A 14479-nucleotide genomic window follows, 5' to 3' on the forward strand; every position below is an offset into this window, starting at 1 on the left:
AGGCTGTGAAATCTGTCCTATTCCTTCTAGGTTAGCTGGTGCTGTATGCAAAGGCCATGTCCTGGGCCAAAACCGGCTGGACAATACTGAGCTATCAGCCCCTGTGTCTATGATGCCTAGGAAATTTTTATTATTAATTTTAAGTTTTAATAAAGGGCGTTCTTGTCGTACTAACTGGGACCAATATACTCTGTCCAGCGGTTTAGAAACTGAATCTACCGGCAGGTGCCTTTCTGAGACACAAGGCAATAATATTAATTGAGCAAAAATATCCCTTGGGGTGAGTCTTAGGGCATAATTGGATCTTACAGTAACATATAATTGCCCTTTAAATTCTGAATCTATTACACCAGGTATGACTTCAATGGCTCCCTTCAAATTATCACGCCCCAAAATTAAACCTATAGTATTTTTAGGAAGTGGCCCAAAAATCCCAGTAGGGATTTGTGTTGGTCCCGTTTCAGGATCTAATTCAACTGTCTCTGAAGGTCCTAAGAAAACTGTCTGTGATCCCTGTCTCTGTCCCGGTAAAAATCGCGGACTGCCCTGGTCGGCGCTGCCAGTGACGTCACACTGTGCGACCGTTCCCCATATTGTTTCTGGGCCCGGGGAGGGGCCGAACTGAAGTTTTTTGTCCCCTCGCTAGGAGGAAATACTTGTGGCGAGAAGGCGGGCTCATCCGCGCCACCCGAATCAACCACGAGGTGCTGAGTCCTGCAATATCTATTATCACCAGTAGATGGAGCCCTAAACCTAAAATTGCGCATGCGACACTCGCGGGCAAAATGACTGGTTTTTCCACAAACATAACACCTATTGCGGGACTTCTGAACTGAATTTTGCGGCCCTAAGGTTTCCTTTAATACCGTTGCTAAGGCCACCGTTTGCAACTGAGTGGAATCTAAGTCAGAACACAAGCGAATATACTCAGAAATTGTTCCTTTCTTACGATGGGGTCGGAGAACATCCTGACAGATTTTATTTGCGTTCTCAAAAGCCAATTACCTAACGATAAATTCGCTAGCTCCTGGGTCCCCGATGGACCTGTTCGCAGCCTGATATAGTCGGGCTACGAAATCTGAATAAGTCTCACTGGTACCTTGTCTGATTTTGGTAAGAACTAAATTGGACTGGTCCTTGGGGACAATTTGTCTCCAGGCACGTTTTGCACAATCAGTTATTTGATTGTACACTACAAAATCGTAATTTAACTGTCTTTCTAAATTAGCAAAATCTTCAGTCCCTAAAAACATCGTTACTGGCGTTTCTATGCCCTGTCTTCTGTTTCTTTCTGCTTGTTCATTACAAAAATCAGTCCAATAAGTTTTCCAAAGCAAATAATCTCCCCCGCTCAGACAAGATCTGGCTAAAAAAATCCAATCACTAGGAGGAAGGGGTTGTGAGCAAATATTTTCTATCAGACTCTGAACAAAAGGCGAATTTGGGCCATACGTTTCACATGCATTTTTCAATTCCTTGATAGTTTTAAATGGAATTACAGCATGAACTCTAACGCTCTTATCTTGTTCATTAGTTTGCTCAAAAACTGGAAAGAGGTGAAAACCAGTAGTATCCTCTCCCATTTCTTGAGCCTTCCTAATACCTTGCTGAACTGGGGTAAGAAAAGTCATCTTTAATTCAGTACACCTGTTAAATTTGGTCCTTCTAGCAGGTACCGGCCGAATTTTAAAAGCTTGGGCAGGTGGTGCTAAATGCAGTCTATTAAAATTTCTCTCTAAGTCCTGAGTTTCCACGTCTAATTCTTCTTCCTCAGATTGTGAGCTGCTATCAGACTCTGTACTATCGCCATTTGGAATTTGGGTTTCTAACTCACGTGGTTGAGAAGAAACCTGAACCCCTCTAGGAGTTTCTTCCGTATTTTCCTCTCCAGGAAGATCGCTTACTTCTTCCGGAGGGCCCTCTAAGATTAGAGATGCTTCTTCTGTATCATGCTGTTCTATACAATCTGTCTGCGGGCTAGCCTGCACAATTCTAACCTTTGTTTTGGCTTTTAGCGCTTTAGTTTTTAAACGGCTCAAAGGAAAGGAAATTAACTTAGCCTCAGGCCGATTTTCCATTTGAATAGACCTAATAGCTCTTTGAATGCCTTTTAGAAGGTCTTCTGGCGGCCATGAACTCTGGCCCATGTATTCAAAAAGACAGACTTCTAGGGCTGTCCAAGTTTTCTGTATATTCTCTATACCTCCAGGTATTTCAGTAGAAAGACAGACTCTCTGTAACTTTCTTCCTAATTTCTCCCAAGTAAGTAAATTTGGAGACTCTTGGTCACAAAACCAAGGACAATATTCACCTACAATCTTTAAGAATTGTAATAACTGAGTTTTCTTTACCTGTTTTCCTTTCTGATTAATTATACTGTCTAAAATAGTCAGATACATTTCCTTATCCGAAGAAGTAGAATTTCCCATTTTAAGTAATTTAACGTCTCTTTCCTTCAATATCTCCCGGTACTTTTGTGACCCAAATGTCACCTCTTCCTTATCTTTATTTTATTCCTTATTTTCCTTATTTCCTCTTTATTTCTTTTTCCTTATCTTTTTAGCGCGCGCTCCCACTCAATCTAACTAATTCATAATGCCCCACGTTGGGCGCCAATTCTACCACGCGGCCTGCGCAGTGGTTTCATTAATGAGGTTCTAGGCATTAAGTTAGTTAGAAGAGATCAAAATAAAACACACAAACCAGTACCTTATTTTACATTGCTAGGTCCGAGACGGCTCGCCTCCCTGGTTCCCACCTCTAGCCACCCAGCAGGGCAGCGAGGATTACTCTGGGCTAGCAGGAGAGAGAGAGAGCTAACACGCCGGGGAGTAGCCTTTTATTTGGGGCACAAGAGATTCAGGGGAGAATTCCATCCAATGAAGGTTGGGGGGGGCTGCACTCCAAGGTCAGGGTCAGTGATTGGGTCTCCAGGGTCAGTGGTCACGCACACCCCCACACGGATGGGCTCTCTCATCAGGAAAGGGTCGGGATAGCTCCGATACAGCCAGAGCGCCTCAGGCCCTTAACGGGAGTCACCCAATCACGTGTCAGAATGGCTCCCACAGCTCCTCTTGGTGGGTCACCCGAAACCCGAGGCACTGACTTCTCTACCCACCTTCTCAGGCTGTGCCTGCAGGGAGCACCCCTGGGGATGAGACAGAGTCTCCCCAGGTCTCGGAGCAGGCTCATCCTGCTTCCCAGAAACCACTAGGTTCTCCAGCTGGTCTACTTTGCTTCCTGGGGTATCTCACTGAGCCAGAAGTTTCTCTGAGCTTGTTCTACACGTAAAACTAACCAAGTCACCCTGAGGGCCACCAAATACCTGATCCCTGTTATACACTCACCATCTGGCAGGACAGAACAGGGGGCACTGAAACTGTCACTAAAGACAGAAAGGCGGACAGGAAAATGCTGGGGTCAGAACAAAGACCTGAGATGAGAAGTTCATGTAAACAGTAGCACCATTTTTCTAAATTACAAAAGCACTTATTGGGAGGATGTATCCAGCACCATCCTTGCTGTGGAAACTAGATAAAAACACCTTCATCCAGCATCGAATATTGGGCAAAGACTTGCCCTGGAAACGGGCAGTGAGGACTGGATGCCTGGGGTGGCACAGGCAGATAAAGGAGAGGGGCTGTTAAGGGTTTGTCCCCTCCAGGGCCAGGCTGCACATGACAGTGTTCACAAATGGGTCATGCAAAGCAGAGAACTTACTAATGACCCCAGAGGTACCCAGGCACGGTGACACTGAAGGAAGAGGAGGGAACTAGGCTGAGCAGGGCTCAAGTGTCAGCTAAAGACTTGCATAGGGTGAGAGCAAGGGAGGGACGGGGCCCTTCTTAAAGAACCCCGAGGGGACGGTATGTGGGAGAGAGGGGGAGACGGGCTGCGGAGGAGATCAGCGTAAGCTGAGACGAGGAGGAAGTGAATACAACCCACCAGGAGTGGAGGCCATGGGGATGTTGGCAGAGGAAGTGAGTCACCTTCAGGAAGGGACATTCGCAAGACTCGTGTCGTGGGGTGTGGTGGGTGAGAGAGACCCCAGGGACTCCTAGGGTCGTCACTGGGGAGTGGTGGCAGCTCCATCACCAAGAGGGAAAAGGGGCTCCTCTGAGGCTCCCTGCAGACGGGACAGGACAGAAGGAGTGAGAGCCACGGGGGGCCATGAGGGAGAAGGGAGGCCGGGCAGGTGTGGAGACTCAGAGGAGGCTCCTGGGGGGAGGAGCAGGACAAGGCCAGAGGGGGACAAGAGCCTCCTGCAGGGCTTCCAAGGAAGGAGCGGGCAGCAGCTGGAGGATGAGAGGAGCTGTCTCATCTCTGTCCTCGGTCCCCAGAGGTCCTGATACGGAGCCATAAAGTGCCAAAGTCCGTGTCTGCTCAGAGACACTGTTCAGGCTTCCTCAGGTGGAGGCCCAGCACTTAGGACGGCCTAAAGTTACCTTGATGGCACGAGAGGACCAAAGTCTCCCAGGAGCAGGGCCTCGCAGCCCTGGATTAAAAGCTGGGGGGCCACCAACAGCCGGAGCCCAGACCTGATGAGAGAGACTGGAAATCCCTCAGTTGTAGCATACCCACAGTCGCACCTGGACCAGCCACTAGACGTGGGCTCTGCCACCCACACTCCAGGTTACAACCGGCCTATTTCCCCATCCACTAGGTCATTTAAATCCCTCCACGACTGGCCAGATGGGGAGCTTTGAGCTCTCCTCCTCCCCCTCCTCATCTGCCTTCATGCAATAAAGTTCTTTTGCATACACTGGTGCCCAGCGTTGGCCTCTGCACACTGGGCACCGTCCCTCACTTAGTGACAGTCCCAACTCTGCTCTTAGTTTGGTGGCATGCCATGCCCTACCACTGCCCTCTCACCAGAATATGCCATTAGCCAGTCTCTGTGAAGCGTCTAGAGAAGAAAGTTCTGGTGCAGGAGGGCCGATGTGGACTCAAGAAGCATGGATCCGAGGAAGGAATTGGTGACTGATATGTCACCAGCTCCCCAATAGTTACCAGAATCCAGACACAAGTCACCCACAGCTCTGACCACCAGCACCACCCGCCATCCCATTTCTTCTGCAGAGAGAAGCAATGTGGGATAAGACAGTTCTCCCTGGCCGCACTGACTCTGGGGATTTCACCTAATGGAGAACCCAAGGACTCCAAGGTTACAGAGGGATGGACACTGGGCCACATGGACTCCTTGGATGAAGAAATATAAGGGAGACTGGCGTCCATGGGAATGGAGGAGGGAACCTTCTAGAGGGCTCTGGCATGCTGCAGGTCAGACTCCTGGGGTGGCCACACTCTGAGGACCACAGCACATGAATGGTGTATGGGTCAGGACAAATGCCACAAGATTCAATGGATCTTAAAAATATTTCCAATCTCATGGTTTCTCTGGGTCTGAATCAGAGTGCAGCTTACTAAGTCCTATAGCATAAGGTCTCTCACAGGCCATGACTCCAACAGATGCTATAATCATTTGAAGAAGTAGTCCCAGGACGACTCTCGAGGTTGGAGAAAGGAGTCAGATCCTTGAAGCTATTGGATGGAGGACCAGTCAGAGACACCAATTTATTTATGAAAGCAGACACATGTTCAAGACAGAATGCCAGGCCATCGTGGGGGTGAGAAGCTTCTGGAGTAAAAAATACATGTTCAAGAGAGAACATGGGCCATCTCCAGGGGGAAACAGCAACACCTTGGGTCTGGGGTGTCCATATTTACACAGGGACAGTAGTTAGGGACTGCACTAGAGGGGAGCAGGGCTGTTTCTCTGGCCCTTGTGCATTGCCCTTGTGTTCATCCTTGCAGACAGGGCAGGGGCTGAGGACCTGAGTTGGTGGCTCAGGAGGGCTTGTTTGGCATTCCAATGGCTCATGAGTACTTCTCTTTTGAGACTCACTATACCTTTACTTCTGCATCCCCAGTTCCTCCCTCAGGGCCAGTGCAGAGGCCACCTCAGAAATGTAGGATGACACTGCATGGACCAACGTCCCCAGGGCCACACAAAGACGGAGACCTGGCAGGGACGGGCCAGACCACTGTCCCCTCTACCAGGCATCAGTTGCTTCAGTGACCCTACAGAGAGCAAGGCATGTTGAGGTGGAAGGTGGGCAGGGCTGCAGTAGAGTCTGAGGAAGGTGGCTTTATCGTGAGAGCACTGGGGAGCCCTGCCAGGGTCCTCGGGGAGAGACACTCATCCATCTGGGAACTCTGAGGGAAGACTCAGGTTCTGACGGAGATTCGAGAAAGGCGGGCCAGGGAAGCCTTTGGGGCGGCCCCTCAGTTTGGGGTCTCCAGCATCTCGGGATCCCATCAAGACCTGCCCCACCCACCCATCTTCCAACCTCAAGCTCCACCCCAGGTCCAGAGGGTAGTCGTTTCACTGTGCAAGGTCTGCTGGGGTGGGGTGGGGGGCTCAATTGCACCCACCACGGCAACACTCTCTCCACATTCACCTGTGCACACGCACCACTACCCCCGCCCCAACACAGGCCCACTTGGTCCCCGTCCTCCGAGACTCCGCCCCGCGTATGCGCGTTCTGCCCCGTACAAGTCCCCAGCCTCTGCACCCCCTTCACTCCCTCCCCGCAACCCCACCTCAAAGGGTGCAAATCGTAATTTCTATAATTCCTGTAGCCTATAGTGTCGCACAGAACCAGGAAATCAGGACAAAGCTGTTTCGCCTCAAGAGGATCCACCCGCGACAACCTTCTGCCGCAGCGACACCACAGACCACGGCGTCGCGCCCGCGCGCAGGCGCACAGAAAAAGCCGAGCAGTGCATTATGGGAGTGTTAGACAGAGCGGAAGCCCGGACTGCAAGGGTTGGTGGAAAACGTGAGTAGAGCGGCACCAGAGCCACAGGCTCCTGGGCAGACTGTTGCATTCTGGGAGTCGTAGTTCCGCAATACCATGGCCTTGTGGGAGTTGTAGTCTCGGAGCCACTTCTGCACCGGGCTTAGCGTGGTCGGCGCGCGGCACTTCCAGACGTGGCGTTCTGCACCGGTGAGTGTTCCTCCCGCGGCGGCAAGGCACGCCAGCCCCACCTCCGTGTTGCGGTGCCGTGGGAGGGTTCAGGGTCTCTCTCTGGGTGTGACACTTGCCTCCGCGATTTCCAACCCCTGACCTCCAGGCCGCTCTGTCCCTCTTGTCAGGATAAGGCTTTCTTCCTGCCCCTGCCCCTGCCCCAGCTGGGTCCGACCGAAGGCCCCTCCTCTGCCCTGGAAGCTGTGCTGATCGGGATGGCACACTACCCGCCCTTCCGACCAGGCTGCATTTCGGAGGCATCCTTGGGCTCTGTGGCCTGTCTGGTCACCCTTACTGTGCCCTCATCCCACAGATATTTTCTGAGCCCCAGCCCCAGGCAGTCCTCCGTCATGTCTCACAGCCTTCTCAGTGGCCTCCTGTTTCTGTCTTTGCCCCCTACACTCTTCCTCGCACCAGCCAAAGGAATCCTTTTAAGACCTGTCACATCACATCCCTGAATAAAACTAAAACTCCACATCCTGGTTTGTGAGGCTCTGCCAACTCACACAGCCTCATCTCCTGCCAGGGTCTCCCTCCCTCAGGATGTGCACACCCCTCCCCACCTGGACTGGGTGACCGTGGATTTACAGGGTGAGAGATGAGTCCAGGGTGACAGAAAGGCTGGAGAATGTCTGCTCTCAGGAGACAGAGAACCCCTCTGAGGACAGAACAGGTGGTTTGGGGCACTTAGGGGCTGAGGGTCTGAAAAGTGCACCAGTGGGGAACCTCACGGGCCATTTGCAGGAGCAGCGTGGGTAGACATCTGGGTATTTAAATCCTATTCAGAGCCCCTCACAAGGAGAGTGGGAGGAAGTGTGCGGCCAGGACTGTGGACAAGAAGAGGACTCCCCAAAAGAAACTTGGCAGGAGGAGCAAGTCCAGATTGTCCAAACCAGGGGAGAAAAGATTTCAGCTGTGACACTTGCCTGATGGTCACAACACATGAGTCCTGAGGGCTGCTAAGTGGGTTCAGTGACAGGGAAAAGAACTCTGGGCAGAGGGGGGCATGTTCCTGACACCCTTGAGAGTAGAGGCCAGAGTGGCTGAAGGAGAGTGGGAGGAGGTGAGGTTAGAGAAAGGGAGCCACATGGGGTAGGGTCTCATAGGCCATCAGCATTGGCTAGCATGAGATGAGATCCACGGAAAGACACTGAGAAGGTACCGGGCAGGTCTCCACCAGACATTATGTGGAGAACAGCATGTGTGTGCAGAGGAGGGGAGGTCGAGGAAGGGAGTCCAGGAGAGAGATGGCCCAGGCCAAGGTCCCAGCTGGGGAGACGGTGAGAAGCATGTGGCTTCTGACTCTGTCCTGAAACTATATAGTCATGCAGGATTTGCCGTATTTTGTTTGGATATCTGGTTTTGTAGGCCAAGGATGTGCCCCTGGTGCATATGAAGAAAAGGTCAGGACTTGACTTCACCGCTTTGAGCCACCAACAGGGAGAGTGACAAGAAGTGGTGAGAGAAAGCGCAGTGCAGATCTCAGATTCTGTCCTGAGCAACTGAAAGGGTAGAGCTGCCCTTTACTACAGGAGAAGCCGCTTTTCGTTAAAGGAATCCAGGATTTAGGGTTTGAGATGCCTACTTGATATCTCAGTGGCACTTGTCCCTGTCCTCATGGTACAGAGAGTAAATATACAATCACAATCTAATTCTGAACATTCTGGTGCATCCTAGAAGCAGCCTGACCTCTGAATGGTGAGAAGGCTACTGAGTAGTCCAAGCTGGAGACCAGGGTGGCTTGTGAGGGGGACTGAGCCTCTTGAGATTTTTGGGTTCTCCAGGCGAGAGAAGTGTGACTGGAGGCCTGGGGTCTTGGCTGGGTGGGGATGGATGATGCAGGAAAGGGGAGAACAGAGAGGGTCCTAGTGGGGGCTGATCCATGTCTCTGTGAGGCCACAGAGGCTTGTGCACTTAAAACAGGTGCAACCCCAGCTGGTCCCCACAGAGGTGCCATCCATGCTGCCCCTGTCTCTAGAGGTGACTTCCTTCCTTTCAGAGGAAGTGATCAGGCCATTCCTGGAGGCGGTATCCCGTCCCCAGTAGTGAAATCCAATTGGTCTTTCAGGTTAATCTACCTTCCCTCCAACACAGCTGCAGGCCCCGACCTCCCTCTGTCCTTGTGAGTCCTGCACCTCCTCCCAGACACTCTGAGCAGCCCTGGAGGGCCAGCCAGGTTGATGATCTCCACCGTGTCCCTCTGATCAGGGCTGTAACAGGGGAGGCTCTGCAACTGGTCCTGAAAGGCACCCCATCCCTCTAGAAGGGACACAACCTAATTCTGAGTATAACCTGTTTCTCTCTTTCCCCCTGAAACCACCTCCTTTGGCCCCTTTGTCTTCTTGGTGCATATTGAGTGCAATTCCAGAACCCTTACCAGAGGCAATGGTCTCCCTTAGCTGGGAACTCAAGTGTAACTCTCCTGTCCCCAGCTCTGGAAGAAGTTCCCTCCTGTGTGCACCTGTGCCTAGTCCATCCCGAGCATGGACGCTGTCCAGGCAGCCCCCCACCATCCAGACTCCACACGTAACCCATTTCTCTCTCCCTTCCAGGAGAAGCCAACTCCGCGATGCCCGCCCCAACGTGCGCCTCCTGCCACACGGCTCGGGCAAACCTCCGGCGCCCGCGCTCGGGGCAGGCGCTGTGTGGTGCCTGCTTCTGCAATGCCTTCGAAGCCGAGGTGCTGCACACGGTGCTCGCTGGCCGCCTGCTACCACGCGGCGCTGTGGTGGCCGTGGGTGCCTCGGGTGGCAAGGACTCCACCGTGCTCGCGCACGTCCTGCGCGCACTGGCACCCCAGCTGGACATCTCACTGCACCTTGTGGCCGTGGATGAGGGCATCGGCGGCTACCGGGATGCGGCGCTGGCAGCTGTTAGGCACCAGGCAGCGCGCTGGGAGCTGCCACTCACTGTCGTGGCCTACGAAGACCTCTTTGGGGGCTGGACAATGGATGCGGTGGCCCGCAGTACAGCTGGCTCTGGCCGCAGCCGCTCCTGCTGCACCTTCTGTGGGGTCCTGCGTCGCCGAGCACTGGAGGAAGGGGCACGCCTTGTGGGAGCCACGCACATCGTGACAGGTGAGTGCAGGCGTTAAACAAATGGTGTGGTGTGGCTGTGTGAGAAGGCGCTGGGAGGGAACCAGGACGCATGCCCAAGGAGTGGGCAAGGAGACCCTGCGCCTGACCTAAGGGGAGGAGCCAAGTAAGGATGCATGTTATGCGCATGCTCCGGTTTGGTGCAGGGTATAAAAATATTTGGGTTTTAGCCACCGTCTTGGCCTACACAGCTTGGCAAAGGGGTGGGTATAGAAGTTAGTTTCCGGAGATGAGATCCTTGGCTCTTTACTTTTTTGGCGGGGAGGTGATACCAGGGATTGAACTCAGGGGCACTCGACCGCGAGCCACATCTCCAGCCCTATTTTTTGTATTTTATTTAGAGACAGAGGTCTACACTGAGTTGTTTAGCACCTCGCTTTTTGCTGAGACTGGCTTTAAACTCGCGATCCTCCTGTCTCAGCCTCCCGGAGCCACTGGAATTACAGGCATGCGCCACCGCGCCTGGCTCTTTACTTATTTTTAATTGTTTCTAACATTCTTGGTCTCTCATGGTCCACCTCTCCATCCCTCACTGCCTTGAAAAGTATTTCCGTCCCTTAACGCCTTTTCTTTGTGACCTCTCCTCTCTTCCTCGACTGTTTCAGTCCCTCTCTCATGCACTCCTTCAAGGCACAGCTGCTGAGTTTGTACTACGCAGCAGATCCAAATCGTAGCCACAGCAAACTCCTTAACCTCTCTATATTTGCTTTCTCATCCCTAAGACAGGAGTATCAGCGGTACCTAATTCATGGGTTGGCTTAACAATTAGATGAGTTAATAGGAGTAGACAGTCATAAAAATCACTGAAGGAGATTACATGACCCATGTGTGCAGGGGACTTAGGACCTGAGGGAGAGAGTCAGGGAAGTCTCTTGAGATCTGAAGGCTCCAGGTAAAGAGGTGAAGGGGTCAGGGAGTGTGGGGATGTTGTTCCAGGCAGAGGAAACCACCTGTGGAGGCCAAAATGAGATTCTCCCAAGAAGTCCAGTGTGACTGAAGCCCAGAGAGCGAGGGGAGGGGAGATAGAGATGGGGACAAGTCAGACCCTGGCCTCTGGACAATGAGGAAGCAAGAGGAAGAGATGTGGCTTAGAGGAGCTCACCCTGGATTGGCAAGGAAGGGGCACGGCCAGCCAAGGGGGTCAGTAGGAGGAAGGCAGCTTCAGCCATCTACTGAGAGAAGATGGCCGTGGGAAACAGGAAGGGATCTCTCTTCTCTCCCCATGCCAGGGATGCACTCAGACAGACAGCTTCGTCCCCTAGTGTGTCCCTGGATCTATCTCTCTTAGCTCTCAGCAGGAAAGGGGAGGAGTAATCCTTTCTACATAAGAGTGGTGTGTAAGGAAGAATGAGAATTTGCCTTAAAATTAATTTGTTAGAATCTCTCATTAATTGTGCTTGTAAAAATGTGAAGGCTTCCAGAAAAAAAATCCCTCACTTGTAAGGTGATTTTTTTTTTTTTTGCCTTTTGTTTATACACTCTATTTTCTTTTTTTTATTAATTATTTTAGTTTTCGGCAGATATACACTCTATTTTCAAAGGCATTTTATAATAATTATTGTAATTACTGAGCTCTTAAGTGGGTTTGTAATGACAAGATGTGGAGCAAGTCCAGCCTCCTGTGAGTAATGTGGTTTCCAACTTTAAGTCAACAGACCTGCAGACAGTGAACATATATAGCCAGATGTAGTTTCCAGGAGCAAAGACAACTGCTGTCAAGGTCATGGGTCTTGGCAGGTCTTTGGAAAATAACTATTACTGCAAACAAAATTAGAGCAAAGTTCTTGGTGGGTTTCACCACGCGGACCAGGGATTTTCCATTTCAGCATGGTTGACACTTGGGGGCAGGTAACTGCTGTTTGGGGCTGTCCTGTGCATTGCAGGATCATGACAGCATCCCAACTTCCATCCACTACATGCTAGTACTCCTCCAGCCCAAAACATGACAACTAGAAGAGTTGCTAATGCTCCCGGGATGGGTGGGGTGCAGAATCACCCCTGGTTGAGAACCACTGATAAAATCTTAAACATAACTAGGCAAGATGCAGAATAGGCACAGATTTAGTTTCCATTTTATAGTAAGTGGTATGTGAACATTTCTGTCTGGTGTTTCTAAACAAAGATAAACACTGCAATCACATTGCCAAAGGCACTGTGTCAAAAACTATTAGTTTCCTGTTGCTGCTGTGACAAGTGATTACAAATTCTGAGGCAAATACACAATTATTATCCTGCAATTCAGGAGGTTAGAGGGCCACAGGGGTCTCCCTGGGCTAAAACCAAGGCGTTATCAAGGTGCATTCTGGCTTCGTTCCCTAGCTTCGTTCCTTGCTCCATCTTCACAGCCAGCAGGGACAGATCGAGTCCTCAGAGTGTCATTCTCACCCTGTTCCTGTCCTCACATCTGCTATTCTGGCTCTTCTGCCTCCCTCTTCCACTTTAAGGACCTTGGTGATCACGTGGAGCCCACCTGGATAATCCAGGGTACTCTCCCTCCACAAAGCCTGTTATCAACACCCCAGTTCATCCTGCAACTTTAATTCCCCTTTGCCCTGTCACCAAACAAGCACAGGTTCACATAGACCCCTGGGGCATGGGGCAAGGGGAGCCTGCCCACCAAACAGTGCCCTGGAGAATCTCCGTTAAATGGCACTTTGACTTGTTTGAATTGGTTTTGGATTATTTTTAACTAAGGCTAATAAGGCTTTTGCTGCAAAGCGCCGAAGCTCCCCATGTGAAAGGGCAGCTGGCTCAGGTCTGATGTGCAGCAGGAGGTGGCCAACGCGGGCTTCCCAGCCTCGCTCCAGGAAGCTTGTGTGTGTTTCTTGCTGTGTCCACTCTGCCTCTGCCTGGGTGCCCACCCTCCTGCCCTACCTCTCCTTGGTTCCTGCCTCCTCGCGGGTCCCCAGGGTTCTGTGGCCCTCGGTGTGCTCTGCCGCCCACCTCACCTGTGCTCTCCCCCCGCAGGTCACAACGCGGACGACATGGCAGAGACAGTGCTCATGAACTTCCTGCGGGGCGACGCGGGGCGGCTGGCCCGGGGCGGTGGGCTGGGCTCCCCGGGCGAGGGGGGCGCGTTGCCTCGCTGCCGGCCTTTGCAGCTGGCGTCGCAGAAGGAGGTGGTGCTGTACGCGCACTTCCGCCGCCTGCACTACTTCTCCGAGGAGTGCGTCTACGCGCCCGAGGCCTTTCGCGGCCACGCTCGCGACCTGCTCAAGCGCCTGGAGGCGGCGCGGCCGTCGGCAGTGCTGGACCTGGTGCACTCTGCCGAGCGCCTGGCGCTGGCCCCGACCGCGAGGCCCCCGCGCCCCGGCGCCTGCTCCCGCTGCGGGGCGCTGGCCAGCCGCGCTCTCTGCCAGGCCTGCGCTCTCCTGGACGGCCTGAACCGCGGCCTGCCCCGCCTGGCCATTGGCAAAGGTCGCCGCGAGCTGGAAGAGGCACCACGGGGTCGGCGGAGCGTCCCCGCCGCCGATGCCCTCACGGCCTTCTAGCGGCTCCAGGTCCCTCTGGGACCTGGCACCCGGGCGGGAGGGGCTCCCTGTAAATAACACTGTGAATAAACTCAGAGCTGCCTGTACCTGGCCGTCCACGTGGGACTTAGAGGGGACAAGGACCCAGGAACCCAGTAGAAGCTGCACCCCAGAGGCCTGGGGCCAAGGGAGTGGGGGAGCAGCCTGCGTTCAGAGCCACTGGGGGTCCGGGGACTGTGTGCTGAGCTCCTCTGTGGCCTCTGAGAGCTCCGTGTAGTGAGATGAGCAAAGTCAAGTGAAGTGACAGACGCGGGGCCCAGTCACCACGAGGATGCCCCTCCCTTCCAGCACTGTCCCCTCCTTCCATCCCCGCCTCCATCCACGCCTAGGCGCTGCAGATGGCCCAAGGTTACCCAGCTAGAAGAGTCCTCATCAGGCCCCTCCAGGGTTCTCCGAGATTGAAGAAGCGCCCTCCCTGCCCTGTCTTGGTGAGAAGGGGCAGGTGGGCTGCCCCAACCTTGAGCGACGAATCTCCCAATTCTTCTGAAAACGGAAACGACCCACCTCGTCCCCTTCAAAGCAGCGGGTGGGGAGGACAGGGAAGATCAGAGAGGTTTCAGAGCTCAGCGAATGGTGGCCAACTTGGATGTTCATAATAATGTTTGGCCACCAGAGGGCTCCGGGGTGCTGTCCCAGGGTGCTGGCAGGTGTGAGGCCCTGAAGCCCCTTGGGAAGGCAGTGGCGTTCTCCATCCCACCTCCAGGGGCTCCTCGGGAATGTTCCCTTTCCCCCCATCCTGCTCTACTCCTTCAGGGTCCTCCTGGAAGCCTTCCCTGCCTCCTCCTCCCACCCAGTCCTGGGTAGAGGACACTCCGACTTCATC

The 14479-nt window shown here is 53.0% G+C and overlaps 1 protein-coding gene across 1 annotated transcript; it reads left to right on the forward strand.

Moving 5' to 3' along the window:
- The first annotated feature begins 6903 nt into the window (after nucleotides 1-6903).
- On the forward strand, nucleotides 6904-13703 carry CTU1 (cytosolic thiouridylase subunit 1). Its single transcript, XM_081275801.1, has 3 exons — nucleotides 6904-7010; nucleotides 9584-10108; nucleotides 13094-13703. The coding sequence occupies exons 2-3, from the start codon at nucleotides 9601-9603 to the stop codon at nucleotides 13615-13617; spliced, it is 1032 nt and encodes a 343-aa protein (XP_081131927.1). The 5' UTR covers nucleotides 6904-7010; nucleotides 9584-9600; the 3' UTR covers nucleotides 13618-13703.
- The last annotated feature ends 776 nt before the right edge of the window (nucleotides 13704-14479 follow it).

Source organism: Spermophilus citellus (assembly GCF_964194105.1).
Source record: "Spermophilus citellus genome assembly, chromosome: 18".
Classification (NCBI taxonomy): Eukaryota; Metazoa; Chordata; class Mammalia; order Rodentia; family Sciuridae; genus Spermophilus; species Spermophilus citellus.

Coding starts and splice junctions, on each gene's coding strand:
- CTU1 (XM_081275801.1), top strand. CDS start 9,601: ATGCCCGCCCCAACGTGCGCCTCCTGCCACACGGCTCGGGCAAACCTC. Junction 10,109..13,093: donor AGCCACGCACATCGTGACAG/GTGAGTGCAGGC, acceptor CTCCCCCCGCAG/GTCACAACGCGGACGACATG.